The sequence below is a fragment of the Talpa occidentalis genome, unplaced genomic scaffold, assembly GCF_014898055.3.
Source record: "Talpa occidentalis isolate TD23 unplaced genomic scaffold, MPIMG_talOcc4v2.1, whole genome shotgun sequence".
In the NCBI taxonomy this organism is placed as follows: Eukaryota; Metazoa; Chordata; class Mammalia; order Eulipotyphla; family Talpidae; genus Talpa; species Talpa occidentalis.
Window position 1 is genome coordinate 29,404,302 of NW_026555331.1, and position 26,859 is coordinate 29,431,160.

A 26,859-nucleotide genomic window follows, 5' to 3' on the forward strand; every position below is an offset into this window, starting at 1 on the left:
TGATGACATCTTAAAAAGGTTGCTAGATAATACATGATGAGTTTCAGTTGACTGTTTCTAAAGAAAGCAAGATTATTTTTAAAAATCTGCAAAATCAATTTGCAGTTAAGCCATGAAAACTGTTTCAACCAGGAAAGAACATTGAGTTATTATGAGGCTACCATTTAGCTTTGTTCTTTTATATGAAGTGTGAATTTCAGTTGGAGTAATGAGAGAAACTTTAGGCTGGTAATTTATTACAGTAAATTCTAGAGTAGTAGGAGACCTGGCATTCCAGGCTTGTTCTCATTTGGGATTGTACTGTGATTGTTCTACCCTGTGCTTTTCCCCAGGTCAAAGTTGAACAGCACCTCAGGGGCGGGGAGGACATCCAGGCCTGGTAGGACAAGCGACTCCCCGTGGTTTCTCTCAGGTTCTGAGACTCTGGGCAGGCTGGCAGGCAACACTCTGGGGTAAGATGTAACCAAATGATGACATCCACTGGTCTGGGTTATTACTCTGTGAGTTTCTCACTGTGAGTGATCATCTTCAGTATTTTCTAGTGATGGAATGAGGAAACACTCCTGAATTTTGGGCAGGAGCTCATGTTGCTCATGGTGAACCACCATGATAAAAATAACCTACATAGGCTAATTACAGTTAACCCAGGTTCTTGACCTTATAAAATAGTATGTCTACATGCGTTTATAATGTCATTTAAAAATTTTAATTATGTCATCTTTGGTATGTCTCATTTGTGATTCATTCCTGGGTGAAAAAAATGTAACAGGTATTTCTGGTATCCAGATCTGATAGTTCTTTTTAAATTAATTGAGGTTTGTAAATCATGTGACTAATCTTTATAATCTTTAATAAAGCTATTTTTACTTCTTCAATATATTTATAAGATGTATACCTTTTAAACTAGATACTGAACTCTTTTTACACTGTATCAAAAGTTGTTATGTTGTCAGTCTAGAGAAATTACAAATTCCTAGCCATATGATTTTGCTCATTTTGTGCCTTGATTCTTAAATACCCAGATTTTTCTGAAATTACCCAATTAATGATTTGATAATTCCAAATCAGTTGAGTTAGTATGTTCAAAGGCTGATCAGAGAAGCATAACTAGAAGCAATTTAAATTGTTTTAAAATATAATTAAGGGAGGAGGAAGGTTTAAAACCTTTTTAAATTTTGACACTGAATTTTTAGGTGAAGTTTTAAAAATTGAGATCCCAAGATGCTTACTTTCTTTGTATTTTTTTTAATGCTGATTTAAGTTTATTTTGAGGTCAGAAGAAAGTCATTTAGTTGAGTTCATCCTTTAGTACATTTAGTGTAAGAAATCTGGTTTTTATTAAAATTTTATGTATTTTAATGATCTGATGACTGTATATGATGAAGAATTTTGAAAATAATATGTAATAAATAAAATTTTTATTTGATAATTGGGAAAAAGTCTTATATTTGAGAAAGAGCATCATACTATCTGTAAAACTGTATTTTCTTGAAAAATAAAATTTGTTTTTGAATGGCTAGCAAACTATAGCCTGTAGGCTAAATCCAAGCCCTCCTGTTTTGTTGAAATACAATTGCTTGATATTTTACTCAACTGCTTTTGTGATGTCAGAGATGAGTAGTTACCACAAAGACTGTTCAGCCCACAAAGACTAAATAAGCTTTTATTCAAGTCTTTATAGGAAAGATTGCTGATCTCTGATTTAGTTTTTCAATTTATGTGGTGGCATTTGTTCCAAATCCTGTACTTTTTATTTATTTTTAACTTTAACTTTCCTTTTTGAAATGATTTTTTTTAAGTTGCATATACTTTCACCCAGCTTCCTCAAATGTTAGTATTTTACATCTTCATAGTATAATTATCAATATCAGAAAATGGATATTGAGGGACTCTCTGGTAGCGCAGCATTTGAGTGGCAGGATGCGAAGCTGTCCGCAGCTTCTGCATCGCCGGTTCGGTCCCTGACAACTGGCAAGGGTCCCACATGGCGTGCTGCCGTGCCCGCTGCTCCCCTCAGCAATGTATTTCGTCAGTCTGCCTGTTCTGCTCCCTGCTCTGGCGCTGGTGAATTCTTTCATCCTCCTGTGCTTCTGACTGTATACCCTGATTCTTGTATAAATAAAAAATCTTTAAAGAAAAGAAAATTAATGTTGATCAGTGCTTATTGATCAGTGCTTAAGCTACAGAGTATATTCACATTTTGCCAGTTGTCCCAGTAATACCCTTTCTCAGTCCAGCATTCGATCTTTGATCCTTTCTCTTTTTCTTGATTTTAATAATGCCTATAGTTGTACTAACCTAACAATCAAGTTTATAGTTAAGACTTGGCCTATGAGCTTTAAATTGCAGGCTGTGAACTGACTGTATGTACTAGGTGTGATTTCCTCATTTGATTTAGAATCACTGCGTGTATTGAGTGCTATTAACTGGGATTGCGATTTAAGGATTCATTTAATAAGTAAAATATAGACAGTGAAACTTGGTTTCTCAGACTTTTTAAGTTTAATATTAAAAATTATATAGCTCACTGTAATTATTTTGCTAAATCTAGCACTATCTTTTGTGATCATTGATAAACCTCAGTTATATTCTAAGCATAGTTTAAAACTTTAGACTTTCTCTTGATGTCAATTGGTTAGAGGAATATCTAGGAGTAATTGAGGTAGGGAGGCTGCTAAATGTTTGAATTCTGTTAGAGACCTTATACAGTGGTTTGAGAAAAAACCTCGGTATCCTCCATAGTAATTGTCAGGTTAATAGTTAAACCAGAGGTATTTTGTCATTTGTCTTCCAACTTATCTCAGTTGAGGGTTTGTGTAGCTGAGATTACAGATTGCAACTTGTAGTGTTTTTATGGATTAACTAGCTTTGAATGTTTTAGATGGGCAGGTATGTTTTCCACTTTTCATTTATGTAACATGTCTATCCCTCACGGAGATTTGAGTTTGTTGATTTGTAAGGTCTACCCAGCAGTCGATGTGTACAGGTATAGTATATCTGATTTGGTTTCCAGCATGACTTGCTTGGAATCAAAGGTGTTATGCATTCCTTGGTGGAAATACCAAGTCATCTTATATCTGTTAGCTATGTAATTTATTGTCCAAACTGGGCATTTTGGAGTAAAATACATAATTAGGATTGGCCAGTAGACTTTAATTGGCATTGTCTAAGGCAAATTGGGACATAGGACCCAAAGTGGTCTTTTTCAGATTCTTTTCTAAGAAGTTCTGCAGGAGGGTTCTGATATAGAGAGAAGACCCTCTTATGTGGAGATTTGAGGTCCAAAGGGGAAATTGTCTGCTCTTGGCATGGAAGCAGGTACTGAACTAACCTCCTTATATTATTTTAGCAGTGAGGATCCCCTTAGCTCCCCCTTAGCTCAAGAGCTCCTACTGATGGGCTATCCCAGATGTGAACCTGGCTTCCTAGGGTGGTCTGAGTTGCTGCTAAGCAACACAGAATGCTCAATCTTAGGCCTTTAGGCCCATATATAGCTAACAGTTTGGGAGACAGTGTGCCAGTTGTGGTATATTCGTGTAATAGAACACTGCACAGCAAAGAAAAAGGAATAAAGTACTGCTGCATTAAAAAATGCTAATTCTCTATAAATTCTCCAATATTTAGAAGTCGCTGGAGTTCTGGAGTGGGTGGAAGTGGAGGAGGATCCTCTGGTAGGTCATCAGCTGGAGCTCGAGATTCCCGCCGACAGACTCGAGTTATTCGGACAGGACGGGATCGAGGGTCTGGGCTTTTGGGCAGTCAGCCACAGCCAGTTATTCCAGCATCTGTCATTCCAGAGGAGCTGATTTCACAGGTATGGATCTTATAGCTCACTTAGGAAAACAGGACAGGCTAAGATTTAAATGAATATAGTGGGCTGTAGTCGTGAATCATATCATGAGTATGAAATACTGCTTTCCTGTCTCATTTTGATAAAGATTTAATCAAAGGAGAACTAGCATATCACTTTATTTTTTTATTTTTATTTTAGGCCCAAGTTGTTTTACAAGGTAAATCTAGAAGTGTCATTATTCGGGAACTTCAGCGAACAAATCTTGATGTAAACCTTGCTGTAAATAACTTACTTAGCCGGGATGATGAAGATGGAGATGATGGGGATGATACAGCCAGTGAATCTTACCTGCCTGGAGGTTGGTGGATCACCGTCATGGTTTTCTCATTTCTAGAGGGAGACTTTTTCCCACTGGGAAATGGAATGTTAAAGTACAGTGGATTGTCTGACAATTCTTTCCAAAGTGATAGATATTTCTCATTGATGTGTTCAATTTGACTGAAAAATATTTTCAAGGGAACATGGGGAAGTATTTTTGTGTTTGGATCCAGTAGAGACATGCATATAACCATGTGCTTTTATCACTGACAGATGTCTCTGGAATGTTGCTTTTTGATGTTCTTATTACTAAATAACATTTCTATTTTGACTTTATTGTGTTTAACTATATCACAGATATCTTAAATAGTTACCTCTTGTTTTCTTAAGATTATTTGGTAGATAATGCAAGAAACAAACATGTATTCTTGATGTTCCTTAAAAATCTGTGTTAATAATCTGAACTTTATTTCCTAGGTAGTTATTGCTTCTTTCCCCCCAAACAATGTTAGTAGTTGGTCCCTGATTTAAAGTTTTACTTTTCAGTCCATCTTTCAATGATCTACAGATTTTTTTTCTGTATCTACTTCATTTATATTTGTTTCTGTTTGTAGAAGATCTTATGTCTCTTCTTGATGCTGACATTCATTCTGCCCACCCAAGTGTCATTATTGATGCAGATGCCATGTTTTCTGAAGATATTAGCTATTTTGGTTACCCTTCTTTTCGTCGGTCGTCGCTTTCCAGGCTAGGCTCATCTCGAGGTAATTTTGCATTTATTTTTTGTGATCATTGGCTGACTGTATGAAGAGATAGTGGTAGCACTGACTGTATTTGAACATTTAATATGACAGTAGATGACATCATTACATATTAGGTTTGGGGGGCTTTGACATTAAAACTAGTTACTTTTTATTTTCAAGAGCCACAATAGTACTTTAAGATTAGATTATCTTATCTACATTGTGGAATACATATCAGAGGTTATGACTAAATCATATTTTTAACCAGGGATATGGATTCTGAACTAAAAGCAGAATTCTACTTTATGTGACATGCAGCATTCAGAAAACAAGTCTTTTCAGAAAAGTTTTTTTAATTTAAAATAAAGGGATCATTCTGTTTATTTTAAATCCTGGTTAGATTGAAGTGTGAAATACATAAAAGAATTCTGGAATGGAATTGGCCAACAATAAAGACATAGAGATGTTTAGCTTGTTAAAATGTTTTCAATAGTTTGAAATCCTTAAAAAATAGAGTAACAAAACAAGGGCTAGAAAAAGATTTTGAAATCATACAGATACAAGCTTTTCTCTGCATATCTTGGTACCAATTCAGTTTGCATTTTAACTTTCTTGAGTCAATAGTTTTCAGAACGTAAAACTGCTTGAGTCAAATATGGACAAGAATCAGCTTTATCATTTACTAATCATTAGAAAGCTAGAAAAGGTGCCATGTTATATTAAGAACTTGCTGCAAATAATCAGTACTTAAAAGTAGAACTTTAAAATGACAAACCTATTATGATCTAAATATACTTAAGATATTATGTAATGGCTTAAAAATATAAATAAGTGTGTATTTTACTGCCTTAAATACATCAAGTATTGCTTTTTCAAATATTCAATATGTAATACAAATAACTCCTAAATTTCTCCCTTTTGCTTTTCTTTTGGTCATTCTCTGTAGGCATTACTTTAGTTTAAATCGTATGAAGTTGCTGGTACTCAACCATTTTTTTTACTTTTATGTATGGCAAGTTCATATGGTTAAAGTTAATACAGCCTTGCATCTTTGTTGTCTAAGTCTTGGGAAATTCATTTTAATTACCCACTTATAAAAATAATACATGATCAAACTTGGGGAATAAATGGGTTTAGAGAGTTTGTAACCCGGTTGCATGGGAAGCAATTTTGTAAGGAAATATTCCTACAGAGATCCTTAAAAGGAAAAAAAAAGCTTGTCTAATTTTCAAAAACTTTTAAGAAAGACATCCATAAAAATCTAGCCTATAAAAATGACTCTAAACAGGGATTTGGATTATCAAAAATATTACAGTTAATGGATTTGTATTTTAACTTTCCAGCTCATTTTAATTAGATGATTTTCTAACAGATACTCTTTTGATTTACTTCTATGTCTAATGTGTTGAAGTTTATGCATAGTTTCTATAGAAAGCAAAAACTGTTAATGGTAAACATTTTAAGTGAAAGCCCAAAATTTTGAACACCAATTAGAAGCCCCCAAATCCAGTTTAAAATAAAGCAGTTGTGCTCTTAAAAATAAGTAGCTGGAATTGAGACGTGTGCTTTACATAGTTCTTAAACTTGCTAGTTCATAATTTTCATATATATGCTTAAAAGAGTTAATATTTTGAATGTTGCATGTCAGACCTATTAGATATACATTCATATTACATTTTTGTGAGTAGATAAACTGCTGTTAGTTGCATCCTGAAGGGTCTTTACTAGAGAGTGGCTTACTTTTATCCCACTGGTGTGACCCAATTGCATACCAGTTCTCCTTCTTCCCTTAGAGAGAGACTCTGAGCTGTTGCGTGAACGTGAATCAGTTTTACGTTTACGTGAAAGAAGGTGGCTTGATGGAGCCTCATTTGATAATGAAAGGGGCTCTACCAGCAAGGAAGGAGAGCCCAACTTGGATAAGAAGAATACACCTGTTCAAAGTCCAGTATCTCTAGGAGAAGATTTGCAGTGGTGGCCTGATAAGGTATTTGGGAAAACCTCCCACCCTTTCAATTTAAATTCTGGATTCGTCTCAAAACCCCCCTCAACGAAGTTTGTTTTATTTCAGAATTTTGTACTAACATCCTGGGGGGGGGTGGGGGAGAAAAACAGACACAGATACAGACACAGAGTGGTATCTTTTATTATAAAATATAAGTAGAGTATATTTGGCAATACGTGAGTCATCTTATGTTTAGTGGTGCTATTTAAATTTTTTTCTACTTGAAGTTAATCAGAGAAATTGAAAGGTAGTTCCAGATAACACATGAACATTCTGTTTCTAGATTTCTTTTCTCATGATCACTATTAACTGTCGTAGAATTGGTAGAAATTTGTTTTATAATGACAGGCAGCCCTCAGTTTCTGCAGGGCAAGTTTGTGGTCATTGATAGAAGTATTCATGTCATATCAAGATTAGGGATCCTTGTTCTTTGAGTCATTAGCTGTCCTGTGTGATGGCAGTGAATTCTGATAGGCCCTTTGCTTTAAATGCTGTGGGAAACAAAGCAGACTGAACAGTAATGGACTGGGGGAGTTCTGCCCTGCATCCTGAGGAGTAGTGCAATGACTGGCTTCTAGAAAATATCCATAACTTGTTAAATTGATTGGAATATTTTAAAAATCTGCCACTATCACAAGTGAAAAAAGAATCTATGCATCTTGTTGATTGTATGTAGGTTTCATTGTTTTAAATGATTGGTAATTCACCTTTAAAGACTGTGTTGGAAACCATGTATTTTTTACCTATGTTTTTGGAGTGCCTGTTTCTTTCCTTTTTCCAGAATCAGTTGGGTAGGAAATTTTAAGTAGAAGTAAAAGAAGATGAAAACTTTGAGGTTAATCTCTAACTGATGAGGAGATTCTGATATGGTTTCTGTTCCTTCGTGAAGTTGAACTTGAATTTGGGATATTAAAAGAAAATATTATTTAACATTCTGAATTTATTTTTCATAGTTATTGTAAATCTTGATGTACTTCATTTTATCTTTCTCTGCATTCAGCTCATGTGGAAAGCTTGAATGCAAGAAGGAACTTGAATTTTAATCAGTCTTTTTGTAAGCAAAAGGTTATTCTGTTTTCTTTGGCAGCTGACAAACTTTCCCTGAATTGTAATCTCTTATTTCCATAAAACTAGAAATGTTTCAAGTTCTACTTTTACTTCATATGGTAGAAGGTGATTTTTAAACCAGTGGTAATTTTCTTTTCCTTTTTATTTATTTTTTTCCTGTATATCTTTCTGACTTTTACTATTCTGTCTGGGTCATGTTAAGGCTGTCTACTTCACAGTCACTCTTCATATTCATACTGGCAGGAAGAAAAAAACTCATCATTCCTGTTTTAGTACCCTGGTGCATATATGTTGGTCTTGGCTTTTTTGTCATGTACTACTTTTGATTAATGAAACTGTTTTGAACATTACAAGTTTAGTAAGCTTTTTTCCCTGGTTCTTTTATGCTGTTAGATTTAGCCAGACTTTGTGGGCCTTTAGTGATAGACACAACTTGTTTTTAGAGACAAGTTGCTTAGTGCATTATGAACTCTTGACACTGTATAGATTTTACTGAGTGTTTTATTTCCTTGGGTTGTGTAGACACCCAATGAAGGAAGAGTAGCACTATGTGAAACAAAATATATGTTATATCTACCTTTTTATTTTATTAAACCCTAGTTTAAAATATTGTCATTGAAAAAGAACCACATTTTAATTCCGTTCAGAGACAGAAAGCTAAACTCTATTTAACCGATAAATATTATCACCGTTATCAACAAATACTATTAGATGCTTATGTGCCAGGGCTGAGTGATATACCCAGAAAGAGAATGCAGAGTTTTTAAAAGGAATAAAGACCTTATCATCAAGTAACTTTAGGACAACATACAAGGGCATAAGATGAATATTACATGAAGAAATGGAAAGTATAAAGTATGAAGGACTGTATTTGATTCTCCACCAATAAGGTAGGACCCTAAGGAGTAGAAGGCTTTTGTGTAGAGCTTGATAGTGGATAGAGTGTGCCAGGAGACAATGTGTCAGCATGCGCTACGAACTTCAAAGTAGTGTCTGTCCATCTCTGTTCCTCTCTCTTCAGCTTCCTCTCCTCTTTTTCATGGTCAAAATTTGCATTCCAACTTCAATTCAGAAATATTTTTTAAAGTGTAAGTTTGACTAGTACCATGATATTTTTCCTTATTTTGTTCTTGTAAATGATAAATCCATTCATATATTATGTGGATTAACACTGACTTTCCCACCACTTATTGAGAGAAACAGCCACTTCAGAATTTCACCATTTTGTAAGCTATTAAAGTTCTCTAAATGGTGGAATGTTTTCTTTTCTCAAGCTTTAATACACTAGTGTAATGTTGAACTGAAAATGTTTAAGAACCTTAAACTTCAAGTATTTCTGTGAATTATCCTTTGAAAAGTTAAGTGTTGAATTATCCTTTGTTAAATGTCGAAAATAATATAAAAAATGCAAGTTGTCATGGGGGATGTTAAAATTCCATGAAGACAGAAGTGTGGGAGTCATTTAATCAGTGTTAATTTAGTAGCCTGGATTAAATGTATGGTATGTGTTAGATTTTTTGCTTAAGTGTTAGGGTGAAAGTTTTGTAGGGAGGCAGAAAAGTGATATTAATACTTCCTAGTAAGTACCATAACAGAATTAGGTCAAGAGGCTTGGGAGGAATTGCAGGAAGCCACATAGAGTGTGGACAGTAGAGTCAGACTACCAGATTCATATCTTGGTCTAGCACATACTAGGTATGTGACCTTGTTTGAATACGTTAGCCTCCTTGTGATTTAGTTTTCTTCACTGTAAGATGGGGGTGAAAAAGGTTTTCACCTCATGGGATTCTCAGGGAATGAAAAGAGTTATTAAATGTAGTGTGTAAAGAGCAAGGAAAATAGGCAGCTTCTGCAGATCATGAAAGGTGAGAACCCACTGGGTTTGGGTATTCCAGGTAGGTCCATGGGGCATTAGTATTTTTTTTTTTTTCTGAATAATACAATTATATAATGAAGGCTGTTTAGGTTTTTTTTTTTTTAATAGAGGCATGTTTTATTTATTTATTTGTTTATTTGTTTGTTTTGTTTACACATGCACTGGGTACAGTCAGAAGCGCGGGAGGGCGAGAGAATTCACCAGAGCCAGAGCGGGGAGCAGAGCAGGCAGAAGGACCGAAGTACACTGCTGAGGGGAGCAGCGGGCGGCAGGAGAGGTCTGCGCGCCATGTGGGACCCTCCTCCGGTGGCCGGGGAGCAGCCGGGGATTGAACCGGCGCCGCAGAGGCCGCGGGCAGCTTCGCAACCCAGCGCTCAACCGCTGCGCCACCGGGGAGGCCCTAGTATTTTTTTTTTTAAAGATTATTTTTATACAAGAACCGGGGTACAGGCCAGATGTGAGGTAGGGTGAGAAGATTCACCAGAGACAGAGTGGGAAACAGAACAGGCAGACTGATGAACTACACTGCTGAGGGGAGCAGCGGGCGAGACAAGAGAGGTCTTCTGCGCCATGTGGGACCCTCGGCGGCCGGCTGGGATCGAACCGGCACGGCAGAGGCTGCGGGCAGCTTCACAGCGCGGTGCTTAACGGCCTGTGCCACCAGGGGAGGCCCAGCATTAGTATTTTTGTGTGTAGGCTCTCTCCTAGTAGGTTACTGGGCACAACTGAGAGAAATAAAGACCATGCCCTTTGTGTGACTGGACCGGAATGCAAGTAATTAAAAAATATTTTTATTACAGTAAAATTTAACATAATAGGAAATTGGCAAACTAGTCTATATATGTACCAAAGAAAGAAGTGGAGAAAGTCCCTAAGTCTGTGCCTCTCAATCCAAGTTCCTAGGGTTTACTAGCCAAATTTATACTTTATGTGCTATATATAGGTTTATCCCAAAATACTAACTTTTTTTGTTGTTGTTCAATAAATGGTGCTGGGAAAACTGGGTCACTACATGCAAAAGAATGAAGCTTGACTACTACCTAACATCATGCACATGCACAAAAACCAACTCAAAATGGATTAAAGAACTAGACATAAGACCTGAAACCATAAAATACATAGAAGGAAATATAGGCGAAACACTACATGGTATGCACATCAAAGACATCTTTACAGACACATCACCCAAAGCAGTGATAGTGAAGGCAAAGATAAACAGCTGGGACTACATCAAATTAAAGAGCTTCTGCACAGCTAAAGAGACAATAACCAAAACAAAAAGAAACCCCACCGACTGGGAGAACATTTTTGCACACAACACTAATGATAAAGGACTGATCACAAAAATCTACAAAGAGCTGATGAGACTTAAAAACAAAGAAAATCCAGTCAAAAAATGGGCAGAAGAGCTAAAAAGAAACTTCTCTGAAGAGGAAATGCAAATGGCCAACAGGCATATGAAAAAATGTTCAACATCACTTGTAATCAGGGAAATGCAAATCAAAACTACCATGAGATACCATCTTACACCAGTGAGAATGACACATATTAAAAAAAACTAGCAACAACAAATGTTGGCGAGGTTGTGGAGAAAAAGGAACTCTCCTGCACTGTTGGTGGGAGTGCAAACTGGTCCAACCACTATGGAGAGCTGTGTGGAGATTTCTGGACCTACTAAACATAGAGCTTCCATATGATCCAGCAATTCCACTCCTAGGTATTTACCCAAAGGACACAGAAACATCAATTCCAAAGAGCACCTGCACCCCTATGTTTATAGCGGCACTATTTACAATAGCTAAGCTTTGGGACAACCCAAATGCCCAAAAATAGATGACTGGATCAAGAAGATGTGGTACATATACACCATGGAATATTACTCAGCATTCAAAAAAGATAAACACATGCAATTTGCAGCAACATGGATGGCGCTGGAAGGGATCATGCTCAGCGAAATAAGCCAAAATACTATTTAATACCACTCCCATTCTTCCCCCCCCCAACATTTTTCTCTCCATTCCTGTCCTTTCCCCTCTTTTGTTATTATACTTTATATATCTGGTAATTTCTTTGATCACTGTTACTCTGATGACACAGTGAAATCTTTTAATTAGGTGATTATCTAACATGACTATTATCACTTCTTAGTCATTTTTGCAGTTCACATTTCGCAAACTAGAATTTTAGTTCTGTGTGCTGTCTGTCTACATGGAAATTGTAACTGTGAATGTATTTGTACCAACCTACTTTCAGTAAGAATAGGCAGATGAAAAAATGTTCAACATCCCTTATAATCAGGGAAATGCAATTCAAAACCACAATGAGGTGCCAACTTACGCCAGTAAGAATGGTACATATCAAAAAAATGAGCATCAACAAATATTGGCGAGGATGTGGTGAAAAAGGAACTCTCCTACATTGCTGGTGGGAGTGTAAACTGGTGTAACCACAATGGAAAGCTGTCTGGAGCTTCCTCAGTCTACTAAAGATGGAGATACCATTTGACCCAGCTCCTAGTGATCTACCCACAGGACCCAAAAACAGTGATTCAAAAGAATACCTGTACCCCTGTGTTTATTGCAATACTATTTATAATAGGTAAAACATAGAAACCACCCAACTACCCAAAAATAGATGATTGGATCAAGAAGATGTGGTATATATATATATATACACACAATGGAATACTTACTATTCAGCAATCAGAAAAGAAAACTCATGCCATTTGCGGCAACATGGATGGAGCTAGAAGGAATTATGCTCAGTGAAATAAGTCAGAGGAAGAAGAAAAATATCTGATGGTTTCACTTATAGGAGGAACATAGGGGAACCAAATAAGACATCAGGGGGAAAAATAATAACAATACAAAACAAAAACAGACAATTATAAACCAGAGACATCCTACAGGGGAGGAGGAAGAAAGAGGGATCGGAGGGAGGAAGGGAAGAGCACAAGGGGACTGAGGTGATGGTGCACAGGTGCATTGGCGAAGGAAATTCTGTGGGGTCTACACCTGAGGGGTGGTGAGCAAACATTGTTTAAAAATGAACAGTGATGTAAAATATATATACATTTAAAAAAAGAACTTAAAAGTGACTTAAAAATGGAATTATAATAGTATCAAAGGCTTAAAAGTAGAATGCAGAAATAAGAGCTAAGTAACAACTATTGAAGGGATAACAAATCAAATCTGTCTAATTTAAAGGATGCCCACATCCTTTATTTTCGGTCAGTTCTCAGAGAAAAGCTTGGTAAGAGTTATATAGTGGGTGTTAAATCAGTACTGTTAGTTTATAGTCATAATCTTACTGTTCTGAATTTACTTTTGTGTAGTCTGGTAAAATAAGAAAATTTATTCCCACTAGCCTACTTCATTGTAGAGTTGTATGTTATTCTTAGTTTCTTTGAGCTGTGTTGAGAGGGGTTACTCCATGACATTTACTTCAGCTGTTTGGAACACCCATGTAGTTGGAACCAGTTGATCAAGCTTGATCATGCTGTAAGTTGGGTGCAGGAGGTTTCAGTTTTTTTAATCGACGCTTGGGAGCTTCCAGGAAGTATGTGTTAAAAGTTAGGTGTGTCAAAATGTAATTTAATAATGAAAAGAGCAAAAAGGGAAATGATCATAAATAGGAAAATAAGCCAGACATAAGGACAATGTGGAAAAGAAGAATAGTAGACAGCAAGGAGAAATGAAGTGTAAATAAGAACATTTGACCAAATTATAAAGTATAACCTGTTGTTGTATTCCTTTCATCCGAACCATAATATGCAGTACATTGCTATTGGAGCTGGTACTTAATGATACAACTCAAGTATTTGCTATAGTAGGAAACTTTTTAAAAAAATAAAAAGCGAGTTTTATGGGAAGAAATCTAGAGCTAACATGACTCTTTCAAAATATAAGTTACTAAATGTAGATGTGGTCAGTAGAAGTGCATGTTGCTGGGCTTGAGAGATTTTTTTTTAATCTTTTGGCTACTAGGTAATTTCCATCATATTTTTAGCACCTTCCCTTTTCTTCTGGGAGGGATTTCTCGGTTTGATTGATGATCATTTAGTATTACTTAATTGAATATTTACTGACTCTACTTGATTTTTGGTTAAAAAGAGAGCTACAAACTGCTGATCTTTAAGGAAACTTGCTTATCTACTTTTTCCAGTTGGGTTGAAGCAGGTCCCAACTTGCTCAGATGCAGGTGTTAGTATTTCATTAAAACAACAAAAGCATTGTTTTCTGTGACCTTGTGGAATGAGTGTGCTAAAATACTTTTCCTTTGTGGGTTTTGAAGATCTTGTATTTCTCGTCATTGAAATCTAAAGCAGACAAAGAGCAGTGGCTGATTTCATCTTTGGTGGTTGTACTGTCCATCTGCATGTCCATATTGGGTTTTCAGGGCCTTTGGGGTTAAATGAGCTCATTTGGGATTTAGCATTCTGTGGAGCATTGCCTACCTTGAAGAATACAGCCAAGTTAGTTTTGAAAGGGCCTGTGTACCATGGTCTTGCTATAGGGCTGATTTAGTTAGGATTATATTGTTCTAGGAAGGCATTTACTCAAAGAAGTTGGAGTTAAAATTGATTTTTTCATTTAGTTGTCATTATGCTCTTACAGGTGCTTTGTAACAAGGTGACCTGTGGAAATGTATAGTATGGACTGGTCCACAAGGAACTCAGTGAGGAAGACAACCATTCCCACACAAAAGAGATGTTTGTAAGAGTGAATATAAGGTGTAAGGTTTCAAAGTATGGAATGACTACCACTTGGGAGATTTGGCAAAGACTCAGCAGAGGACATGACATTTAAACAACATTTTAAGGCTAAATAGGTGTTGATTAAGATGCAAAGGCATTCCAAACTTAACAGTATGTTTGGATATTGGCCTAGAGTCATGGAAGGTTAAGGTGTTTGTGGAACGAGAAAGTCAGAATTGCTTCTTTTGGAAAGGAGTAGAAGAGGTAGGATGATGCAAGACTGTAATGGGCCTTAGAAACTTGCCATGGAATTAAGATGTGGTTTTGCAGTCACCAGGAAGCCAGTAGAGTCCTTACAGAAATGAAGTGATGAGATTAATGGAATTTTGTTTATTTTTAAGTAGACAAACACTATTGGATGGTGAAAAACAGGAACAGGAAAAGTCTAGTCAGTTTTAAGATTGGTGGAATTGTTAAAGAAGAAATTTTGTGAATCTTAACCAGAGCAGTGGAGACAGAGGAAGAAGGGATGACTCAGAGGAATTTGAGACAAATGTAGCACTACCGTCACTATATTGTTGAGAGCAAAGGATTGGTTGAAGAGGGACTTAGGTGCCCATGTCTCTCATGTTACAGAATGGGTGGGTGGGTATCATTCATAGAGACTGGGACAATAGGAATGTGCAGCTTTGGAGGAGATGTTCTGATGCTTTTGAGACATTAAGGTGGATAGTTTCTTGTAGGTTAGCCTGGAAATGGGGATTTACATATTTAAAATCCTGGTACCCTAGTGGTTGTGGTCATTTAGGCTGAGGGTGGAGCAGAATTTGAATAAGGGACAGAATCTGGGGTGGGGGGTGAGGGGATATGGTGGTATAAGGGAGGTATAGAAAATGGTCATGAACGTAGGAGGAAGCTGAATGGAAATAGTGACCTGTGAACAGGTGGAGAAGAGGTCCCCGAATAGTTGATAAACAGGGCCAAGTGGTTGGAAGAGTTTAAAGGGAAGGATTAACTAAAATGATGAGGCATTGCTGTGGCTACTGAAATGAGCATACATGGCAATTATGCTGGTAAGGTGCCCATCATAAGGTGAAACATGCCAAGTATTCGTTTTACCATGAGTAGGATTGAAGGAGAGATTGATTCATATGGTTATTGGGGTTACGAGAGAAGTTTAAATTTAGTGTGTGTGTATTATCTTCAGGTAGGAAAAAACAGTCTTTCTCTGAGATGGGTGAAGAGAAAAGGGGAGAAGGATGCTTTTTTATTGATAAATCTACAGATAGGAAGCAGAGGTATTTTCTGGACGAATAGGAATTGAAGTAAGGGGAGCAGAGTAGTTATAGTTGAATCTGAGTACTTATTTGTGCTGAATTCTGTGCTGTGTACTTTATATATGTTATTCACATGTGTGTGTTCTCCCCTCCCCCCGCCCCGATTATATATATAGTATCCATTTTTTAAGTGAAGAAATGGGTTCTGAGAAATTATCTGATTTACCTGAAGTCACATACTTAAGTGTTGGATCCAGGTTTTGAACTCATTTGGTCAGATTTTTTTAACCAAAGGATCAAGAAGGGAGTGTGAGGTAGAATGTTAAGATGTTGATGTTGTTATGGAGAAAGTAGACAGTGGTTTTCAACCCCCATGATGAATGGGAGAGAGGAATTGTTAATTTTAAGAGTTTCAAATTTGGTTGCTCTGTATCTCTAGACAAGTGTCTTGAAAATACAGATGTCTGATACTGGTGGCAAAAAGAAGATTAAAGTTACTATTCTTTCTGTGTAACTATGAGGCATAATCTGTTGTTATTAAAAGTGTTGGCAGACATACAGGCTTTAGCTGAACACTGTAACCTATCTGACCCAAACTGGAATTTGACAGAAACCAAAAAGACACTATTAGCCCAGACTCCACAGGACATACCCAGATTCTGGTGGACATGGTCAGAAGCGGGGAGAAGGCCACTATGATTGGGAGAGAGTGAGTTCAGAAAGGGTGTCAGGGAAGCACTATGGCGGCTTTGTGGGCTGTGCTTAAAAGCTGCATAACCGTGTTCACGTAATTAATTCAGATGTGATGTGATGAAAGTGGTGTATGAAAAATTATTGGCAATTGTCTATTTTTATATCATTGTATTTCAACTTTTATAGGATGGAACAAAGTTCATCTGCATTGGGGCTCTATATTCTGAGCTTTTGGCTGTCAGCAGTAAAGGAGAACTTTATCAGTGGAAGTGGAGTGAATCTGAACCTTACCGAAATGCACAGGTATTTTATTAAGTCTTGCATTGAATAGCTTGACATACCAACATACAAAATGGTAATCATTTTTCTTATGCTTTCAAAGAATCCCTCATTACATCATCCACGAGCAACATTTTTGGGGCTAACCAATGAAAAGATAGTCCTTCTATCTGCAAATAGCATAAGAGCAACTGTAGCTACAGAAAATAACAAGGTATGAAACCCTTTGCATTGATCGATAAACATTTCATGATTACATTCTTGGTTTTCTTCCTCTCTTTGCCCATTTTTCATCTTTTAATTTTTTATCTGTCTGGCTAGCTAGATCCACAAATACAAAGTGTCTCGGGCCTTACTAGAGCAATCCTGTGTATAATCTTCGTTGTTGGTTTATCTCTTACTATGAACCAACCTTAGAAGTAGCTTTCTACTTCAGGGGAAGGAAAAAACATTCAAGATAAGTGCTGACAAAACAAAAGATGTTTATTTAAACCTGTATAAAAAGTTGGAGACTGGATGTTATACTTCTGGTTATCATTTTGCCTTTAGAATCACTAAATTTTTTTGGTAATTGTTGGAACAAATGTTTCTTATTAATCCTTTCACACTCACTTTAGACATTCAGTTCAGTAATTGCTGTTTCTATTTATTTGTATGAAGAATGTGTTTTAGTTTCTAGTCTTATTAAAAACCTTTTCTAAATTATTATGTTAGTATTTAGCTCAAAGCGTTTCAGAATTTCAACCTTAGAGTATGCATGCCAGTTGACCATAGTCCTTTTGAAACATTGTTTTGTTTAAACCTTTAATGCTTTTATTTTTTTAGGTTGCTACATGGGTAGATGAAACTTTAAGTTCTGTGGCTTCTAAATTAGAACACACTGCACAGACTTACTCAGAACTTCAAGGAGAACGGATTGTTTCTTTGCATTGCTGTGCCCTTTACACGTGTGCCCAGCTAGAAAACAACTTATATTGGTGGTGAGTGTCACAGGAAGGGGAAATTTCTTATAGTAAATGCTTTTGTGCACATGGACAGGTGCTCTGAGTAGTAGAATACCAACACTAGATCAGTCAAAATATAATGCTTTTTATTTTTAGAGAGGGAAATTTCACTTTGGACAAAATATAATACTAAAACACTTTTTAAAAAAGCTAATAAAAATAATGCGTACTTCCTGACTATGGTTGTAAAATTTTATGTAAGTGTTAAACAGAAACAGAAGTCTCTCATCTTCAAGTTCAAATATAATTGATGTTAACATTGAGGGTATTTTAAATATTTCTCCCTACATGTAAATATGTACTTTGCTTTTACGTAATTGGAAGTATAGGTTATTTTTTCATGCATTTTCATTCAATAATATTACTTAAAATATAATGTTAAGATTATTAAAGAGTTTCATTTTATGAATTGTGTCTTATTTAATTATTCCTTTCCTGCTAGAAATGTATTCTCTGTTTACTCTTAAGGAGTTATTAGAAAATTTGAATTGGCAAAAATAATACATAAGGTAATCTAATGAAATTATTTGAAAGAAATATGAATTGGTGAATTTCCTAGGAAATGTAATCCTAAGGGTTTAATAAAAATGGATCCATTTATGTATTAAACCTTTGATCAAGTTACAATTAAGAGCAATTTGTACATGTTAATATTATGAAGCAAAAATATGAGAAGGAATATAAACCAAAAATGCTTAAATAATACTTAATTTCAGATCTTGCTGTTTATTTGACCACTTTGTGTTTTTCATTTTCAGGGGTGTAGTCCCATTTAGTCAAAGGAAAAAAATGTTAGAGAAAGCTAGAGCAAAAAATAAAAAGCCCAAATCAAGTGCTGGCATTTCTTCAATGCCGAACATCACTGTTGGAACCCAGGTTAGTGATTAGAATTAAGCCTGTCCTATTGGACATTGTTCTTATCAACATCACTTTCTTTTCTGATCATTTCTCTGTAAGCAATTTTATAGAGGAATGTCATTTGAAGGACCAGGCTCCAGTAGCATATATTGCTACCCCACTGGTTCTGTATTTAACAGGTGAGTAACACATACATTCTGCCCTGATGTCAGTACATTTCCCAGTGGGGCAGGGGCCCCAGATTTGCCTTATTTTTAGAATCATTTGGTACTTCAATGGAGCATCTAGAGCCCCTCCCTGAAATGTTCTTTCAGTTTGCCTTGTGGGTAGGACCCAGGCAATGATGTGTTTAGCACACATCCCTGGTAATTCTTTTTTTTTTTTTTTAATGATTTATTTATTTATGCATGCAAGAGCTGGGGTACAGGCCAGAGATGCGGGGGGTGAGAGGACCCACCAGAGATTAGAGTGGGAACAGAACAGGCAGACCGACTGAAATACACTGCTGAGGGGAGCAGCAGGCAAGACAGGAGAGGTCTGCTGTGCCATGTGGATTTCTCCCTGGCTGGCCTGGGACCGGACTTGTGTTGCAGAGGCTGTGTACTGCTTCGTAGTGCTGTGCTTAACCCCTTGTGCCACCAGGGAGGCCCCCTGGTAATTCTTATGACCAAGAAGTTTGAAATATACCAGTGTTTTGGAGTATATTTATCAGCTTGATGTGCAGGCTTTGTTGAATCTCTTTTGCTTTTTGAGATGGTTTTTGGCCCCTTGAGTTACCTTATGGAAGAAACCTCATAAAGTTTTTTTCACCCCAGTGATTCTCAAAGTGTAGTCCAAGAACTCCTGACTTCTTGACCCTGTCAGCGAGTATGTCGGCACCTCCTTTTCCCAATTACATGTCTGTGTGAGAATGACTTGTTTTCATATATTTTACTCAAAATTTTGTATAGCAGATTTAATGTAGAAGCATACTTGGGAATCCAGCTGTCTTTTCACTCAAATACTAGCTTTGCAAAAATGTAAACAATGCCACACATTAATTTTTTTTGAAAATGTAGTTATTTTTCATAAAAATTGTTTATATTGACATAGGGTTTATTACTGTTTATAATCTTAAGTTTCTCAGTTTAAATTACTAATACAGTAAATACTAACTAGATACAACCCACATAAACAAAAGGATTTTGAGAGTCCAGAATAATATTTAGAGGGACAAAAGGGTCCTGATATCAAAGGAATTTGAGAGCTCTTGTTACACTTCTAACACACTAGACTCTCCTAGAAATTTATATTCAGGATAATCAAAAACTTAATGGCTGTAATGAATGCTTAAGGACTTTGTAATCCCTAATACTTAGATAAATGGTGGATCTTATTATATAATGTGGTACTCATTTCCTCATCCACAACTTTCTTTTCACTACAAGGCAGTATTACTGTATTTCTATGTCTTAAAATGTAGTCTTGAACTACTTGAACTGTTATTTTTTCTTGAACTACTTGAACTGTTATTTTTTCCAGAACCTAACTCAAACGTACCTGTTCTTTTTGTTTGTGGCTTTTTTTTTTTTTCCCCCTTGCTCATGGTTGTCTTGCTCTGACCCCTTTGTTGGCCTTCTGTCTACAGCATTTCATTGATCACTCTTCTGAGTATTATAATTTAGACTTCATTATTATTTTGGACAGGTCTGATTTTTTTCTTCTAGTAAGTTCCCCTTTTCATTTTTAGTTCAGATGGTGATTTCTGCTGTTCTCAGAGTTCCTTGTTTACTGGAATTACATGATAGCAGGGTATCTTAGCACTATAAGCAAGTAGGATAATGTTACTATAGACAGGGAAGGCAAAAGAAAACTAGTTTTCAGATGCACTAAACAAAATTAAAGTAGTTTGGCACTAAATTGTTGAAAGATAGCAACATATTAGAATACTTTGGAGGTAGAAATAAGACAGCCACAGAACAAGGAGAGCATTCATGTGTCTGCATCAGATTATTGCTTGCTTAACATTTTGAGCTATGACTGCAATTTACAGATCATAATTGTTGAGAATAATGTGTTTAGCAATATTTATTTCATGACTTGTCATACGTTCGATCCCGGCCGGCCAGTGAGGGTCCCCATGGCGCAGAAGACCTCTCCTGTCTCCCCCGCTGCTCCCCTCAGCAGTGTATTTCATCAGTCTGCCTATTCTGTTCCCCGCTCTGTCTCTGGTGAATCCTCTTACCGTCCTGCCTTTAAAAATAAATAAAGAAAATAATTTCAAATAATGAGATACAGACAAAAAGTGCAGTTGTTTTGTTCACTTTACACTTTTAAAATGATCATCACCCTTTTAGTTTCTTCTCTGCTGTTCCTATTATGTTTCTTTGTAGCAGGATATTCAGGATATTTACATGAAATTTTAAGTTAATTTAAAATTTTCCCAAATGTGCTCAAAGTATTAGGACACATTTTTTCTTGGAAATCTTTTATTCAATGGTTTTACTGGAAAACTTAGGATAACAATACTTCTATACATGATATTTTCGTGCATTTGAAATAACTATTTGAGTTTGCTATAAAATTATATCATGTTGATTTTATTTTGTTTGCTAGGTATGCTTAAGAAATAATCCTCTCTATCATGCTGGAGCAGTTGCATTTTCAATTAGTGCCGGGATTCCTAAAGTTGGTGTCTTAATGGAATCAGTTTGGAATATGAATGATAGCTGTAGATTTCAACTCAGATCTCCCGAGAGCTTGAAATGCATGGACAAAGCTAGCAAAACTACTGAAGCTAAGTAAGTACTATACCCGAACTACTACTCATGATTTTACACAAGTTTCTAGTTTGCTCTGTACCAGTGGGGGTAATCAAGAGAAAATTAGACGTGTACAGTGACATAGGAAAGTGCTTGTTGTGGTCTTGTTCAGATCCTCAGGAATTTTGAAAGGAATTGCTAAAATTTACTGTTGCACTTGGCTAATTTTTGTATTTTGTAGCTGTTCAGTAGTCACAGTGGCAGTATGGTGTTCTCTTTTGATTTATTTATTTATTTATTTATACATACATACATACATACAAGCACTGGGTACAGTCAGAAGCGTGGGAGGGTGAGAGAATTCACCAGAGCCAGAGCAGGGAGCAGAGCAGGCAGAAGGACCGAAGTACACTGCTGAGGGGAGCTGCGGGTGCCATGAGGGACCCAGGAGCAGCCGGGGATCGAACCGGCGCCACAGAGGCTGCAGGCAGCTTCGCAACCCAGCGCTCAACCGCTGCGCCACCGGGGAGGCCCTCTTTTGATATTTTTGTTTTGTCATTAGCGTGTATCCTTTGCAGGTGTTGTGTAGTAGTAGTAATGTGGTTAGTCCTAACTTTTGTAATCATCTTAATTTCTTTTTTTTTTTTTTTTAAAGATTTATTTATTTATGCTGGGGTACAGGCCAGAGATCCCAGGGGTGGGGGTGAGGGTGAGGGTGAGAGGAATCACCAGAGACAGAGTAGGGAACAGAACAGGCAGATTGACCAAAGTACACTGCTGAGAGGAGCAGCGGGCGAGACAGGAGAGGTCTGCTTCGCCGTGTGGGTTGCTCCCTGGCCGGTTGGGGATCAAACTTGTATTGCAGAGGCTGCAGATTGCTTCCTCATACAGTGCTTAACCCCTTGCGCCACCAGGGAGGCCCCCGGTAATTATCTTAATTTCTGCCTAATGTCTTGACTGCATCTTGATCATTGAAATGGTTTTACAGGTTAGTTTGCTAGAAGGGAAATTCTGCAAAGGATTTATAAGCTTTTGGGATGGAGGGATATGCAGACAGAAATTCCACTAGATTGCGTATAGCCCACATTCTGATTTATTGTTTGGGAACCAGGTATACAGATTATACATCTCTGCTTTCAGAAAGCATCTACTCATCTTTAAAGATATTTAATGTGTAATGATTTGGTTGTTTGGCATGTGAGCTTAACAATTTTATTAAATTTCAAAATAATTTTATAAAAATATGATCATTATAGAAACATGGGAGATACAATGCATTACTCACCACAGTCTAGAAATAACATTTTAAATATTTTGATGTTTTCTGATTGTATGCAGACATTAAAAAGAAGTGATTGGGTTTGTACTGCACATACAGGTTTTTAAAACTGAATTGGCTGCTCTCCCCTTAATGTTAAAAATCTAAACTCAAATTCAGAAAATTCAGGTTCAGTAAGTTAAACGATGCTTAATAAGCCAAAGCTGTTGTATTTTATACCTAAAGTTTTTAGTTTGTCTTAGTGCTTTCTGTTTTGTTTTTGAAAATGGACTGTATACTTTTCTGCTAGCTACATTGATTTTTAATCTAAAAATACAAAGAGCAGTTGCAATTTCATTGTTTTTAAAAGAACACTTGAAATGTTTCATTGCCGCGGACCAGCACAGCAGTGAGCGATGAGGCCGTCTCAGGGTTGAGAGACTGCGCAGGGTGGTCAGGGATTCGGTTAAAGAAATGACAAACAGACACACTTCAAGAGTGAAAATCTGAGTGTAATTTTATTTGAGTTGGTGACCAGTATATATATGTTTTCTAAAAGCATAGGAATGGCGAACATCAGTGAAGAAATCAGCTTGCTTATAGGTTTAGCTTATCATTGACAGGGCAGTGATTTACATCTGGACCCAGGCGCATTCCTAAGTAGTTAGGCTATTAATTTTTCTTTTTGTTTTATATGATTACTTTTTGTTTTAACTACTCACTATTACTAATAATTAACACGGGTGAATTTTACTTTTCACAATGTAATATTTTTATCATTTAGATTAATACAAACAAGGCTAAGTATACAACGGAGAAATTATTAAGCTAGCAGTTCAATTAATACACAGAGTTTAGTAACGTTTCATTTGAATCAGCCTAGTTATTAGATTTCGTATGTTCTTTTTTAATCGGCAAACCAATGACCTTTTAAACAGAGAAAGAGAAAAGATTTTAGAGAGACAGTTGTATTAGAATAAAGTTTGTGGGTCTAGAGAAGGTGAGATAAGTTTCCCAGCGGACAGCATTCCTGTAGTGGCTTCTGGTGGTCGTTATCTTTCAACAGGCTTCCGTCTTATCTATGTCTTCAGGCGGTTTTTTGCTGTTCTCCTCCTGCGCGCTGCCGGACCTAGGGATTCCTAGAGGTCACTGCAGGAGGAGGTGCAGCAAGTATATCTTCAGGGGGTTTTGCTGTTCTCCGCCTGCGCGCTGGTTGCCCAGCCGGACCTAGGGACCGTGGCGCAAGCCATTAGCCCTAAGGGTCACTGCAGGGGGAGGTGCAGCATTTCATGTTTATGGTGAAAACAAAATTAGAATATGCTGTTTAAATCCTGTAATTTATGAAGTTTTTCAAGATTCTCCTTGAAATAGTCCATCTAGATTAATAAATTTAGTAAAGGAGCATAGTGAAATGTTAACAATATAATTATTTCCTATAAATAGATTCTTTTTTACTAGTCATTGAAATGACTGCAAAGGCATGCTGCCGATAGGTCAGTGTTTGCTTTCTTCCACCACCGTGAGATTGGCAGAGCAGCCAAGTGTTCACATGTGCTAGTACCAAACCTTCTTGCTAACATGCTGGTGAAATAATTCTGGATTTCTGCGGACTAGTTGTAAGCTCAGGTGAAATTCCTAGTAAGGGTAATAGAAAATGAGAGGATAATGGCCCTGATTTTACCATATATACCAAGCTGATTAATATTTGTATACATATAACAAATTTCTGGGTAATTAGTGATATTTCTGACTAAAAACTGACAGCTGTCCTTTAATGAATAAAATATATTGTTACCATCTGTGGACTATTGTATAGTTACTGTAGTCATCTCTTCTTAAATGGAGCATTGATGAACTAACTCAGAGAGGAAGGATGTAGTCCAGTAATCCTATAATTTGTCCTTTAGTGAATAGCAGGTGTGGTTCATCACCAGATGGTCCAAGAATAAATTTTTATAAAAAAGCCCTTAGGAATTGAATCCTTCCTTTGAATTCTAAGATATTAATGATCCTAGTAGTCTTTTTGTCTATTTACATTTACCATTTTATTATTTAAGTTGCTATGTCCAAGTTAGGGTTCATTGAATTGTGAAATTTATTTGCATAAGAGACTGATGATAAAGCTATGTTGATAAATTGAATATAACTTTTGTGGTTATTTCTGTGTAATGCTTATGTGAATCATTGTTCCAAGTTGTTGATGACTTTATATGGTATAGTTCTCCTTTCACATTTTAGAACATTAAAAATTTGAAAATAGTCACTGTATACCCTTTTTAGTACCTTGAATCCTAAAAATAGATCATTATGTAAACATTTTAGTATTTCATTCTTTTATTAGAATAAACTTGAGCCTTAATAACAGGATATTTGACACTTGCCAGATCTATAATATATTCTTAATTATAAGGAGAATCTTATTTCTAATAATATCAGGCCTGAAAGTAAACAGGAACCAGTGAAAACAGAAATGGGTCCTCCACCATCTCCGGCATCCACGTGCAGTGACGCATCCTCAATTGCCAGTAGTGCATCAGTGCCATATAGTAAGTGTATGTGTGGTCCCCAGGATCAGCGTGTGGTCCCTAGCAGACAGCTATGTTTATTCCTGACTTGAGACAATTCATACTGTTTTAAATATCTTTATACAAATAGTGCTTCTGTTGTCTTGATATTTTGTGTATGCGACTTCATTTAAAGGAAAAAACAGAATTTATAGTGTTGGCTATTTCTGTTGGCTTTGAGTTACAAATTATTACAATATGTGTAATACATTGCAGTGCTAGAGGGAAATAACTGCTGTTAAGAATATTTGCCCATCTTTGTTGAGACTGTTACTATTAACTGGTTATATCTTGGTTGCAACAACTTTTACTCACAGTTTGTACAATTTATAAACCGAAACTTATTGATGAACCTTGAATTTAAAGAGTTTTTTAAAAATTCTCAAAATTTATTTTACAGTGTGGTTGCATTGAAACTGAGAAATTTGAAAGTTACATTTTTAATAGTTATTTGATAGTTTTTTTTTAATGGTTTTCTTTTTTTTAAGATTTTATTTATTTATACAAGAACTGGGATACAGTTCAGAGGGGCAGGAGGATGAGAGAATTCGCCAGAGAAGGCGGGGAGCAGAACAGGCAGACAGATGGAAGACATTGCTGAGGGGAGCAGTGGGCGAGGCAGGAGAGGTCTGCTGCACTATGTGGGTTTCTCCCTGTCCGGGAATCGAACCCACGCTGCAGACGCTGGGGACAGCCTCACAGCATGGTGCTCAACCCGCTGCACCACCGGGGATGCCCATTATTTGATAGTTTCAAGAGCAGTTTCGCAAGTTTTCCTTTCTAAACTATGTCCCGTCACATAGCCTCAGTCACATAGCCCTAATTTTGAGGCTCTAAAATAGGCTTTTTATTTTTATTTCTTCTTTGCAGTTGTTCGTCATATTGTTAATATAGTTAGATATTAGCTGATGTGGCTGTTTAAACTATGAATTCACTTTAAGTGAAAGTTGGTCCCAAAACCTAATTTATAAAGCAGTAGTTGTTCATGTAATTTTTGGGGGGATATTTCAAATATGTATCCCTTTGAAAGTGATCTTTTCTCATATATTTAGATGAAATCTATAAAGTCTCTTTTACATTTTCTTTTTGGTACTTACCATTTTGTTGTTGTCTAAGAACGACGACGGTCAACCCCTGCCCCGAAGGAAGAGGAAAAAGTCAACGAAGAGCAGTGGTCTCTTCGGGAAGTCGTTTTTGTGGAAGATGTTAAGAATGTTCCTGTGGGCAAGGTTTGTTCAGAATATCTAAGAACTCATTATTAATAATGCTGTAACAGTACTGGTTGTCCAAAAACCCTGTGGTTGGTAAGTGTTCATCAGTCCTTGGTTCAGAGATGCTTTACTTAACCACCTTCAGTAATCTATTTCCAGCTCTTAATCTGATTTAGGCATTTCCTCTGACCCTGACAGAAGGATCGATTATTTTTATGCTCTCCTTAAGCATTTATGGTTATAAATAATTTTTGATAGAGCCCATTTTCAGACCTATTAGACAGTTCTAATGGAGAGCCACCGCTTTAACATTTAAAAATCTTACTACTCTCTTTAAGTCACCTTCCACTTTCTCTTCCCTTCTTCCTAGAGAGGGTCTTCCCTTCTAAGAAACCAAGCAAGCAGAGTTCATTAACTAAATGCCATTAATTTCACCTTTCTCTCCTCACATACTTGCACAAAAAATACATCTGTA

At 36.6% G+C, this 26,859-nt stretch overlaps 1 protein-coding gene across 1 annotated transcript in view; it reads left to right on the plus strand.

Annotated features, from left to right (window-relative positions):
- Positions 1 to 26,859, plus strand: part of UBR5 (ubiquitin protein ligase E3 component n-recognin 5) — a 125,295-nt gene that overhangs the window by 42,496 nt on the left and 55,940 nt on the right. The window contains exons 5-16 of the mRNA XM_037503099.2: positions 333 to 452; positions 3,625 to 3,814; positions 3,992 to 4,151; positions 4,726 to 4,875; positions 6,630 to 6,841; positions 16,656 to 16,772; positions 16,852 to 16,962; positions 17,574 to 17,728; positions 18,511 to 18,628; positions 21,206 to 21,390; positions 25,046 to 25,155; positions 26,290 to 26,402. Coding sequence (XP_037358996.1) covers positions 333 to 452; positions 3,625 to 3,814; positions 3,992 to 4,151; positions 4,726 to 4,875; positions 6,630 to 6,841; positions 16,656 to 16,772; positions 16,852 to 16,962; positions 17,574 to 17,728; positions 18,511 to 18,628; positions 21,206 to 21,390; positions 25,046 to 25,155; positions 26,290 to 26,402 — 1,741 coding nt within the window. The remainder of the gene's footprint in view (positions 1 to 332; positions 453 to 3,624; positions 3,815 to 3,991; positions 4,152 to 4,725; positions 4,876 to 6,629; positions 6,842 to 16,655; positions 16,773 to 16,851; positions 16,963 to 17,573; positions 17,729 to 18,510; positions 18,629 to 21,205; positions 21,391 to 25,045; positions 25,156 to 26,289; positions 26,403 to 26,859) is intronic.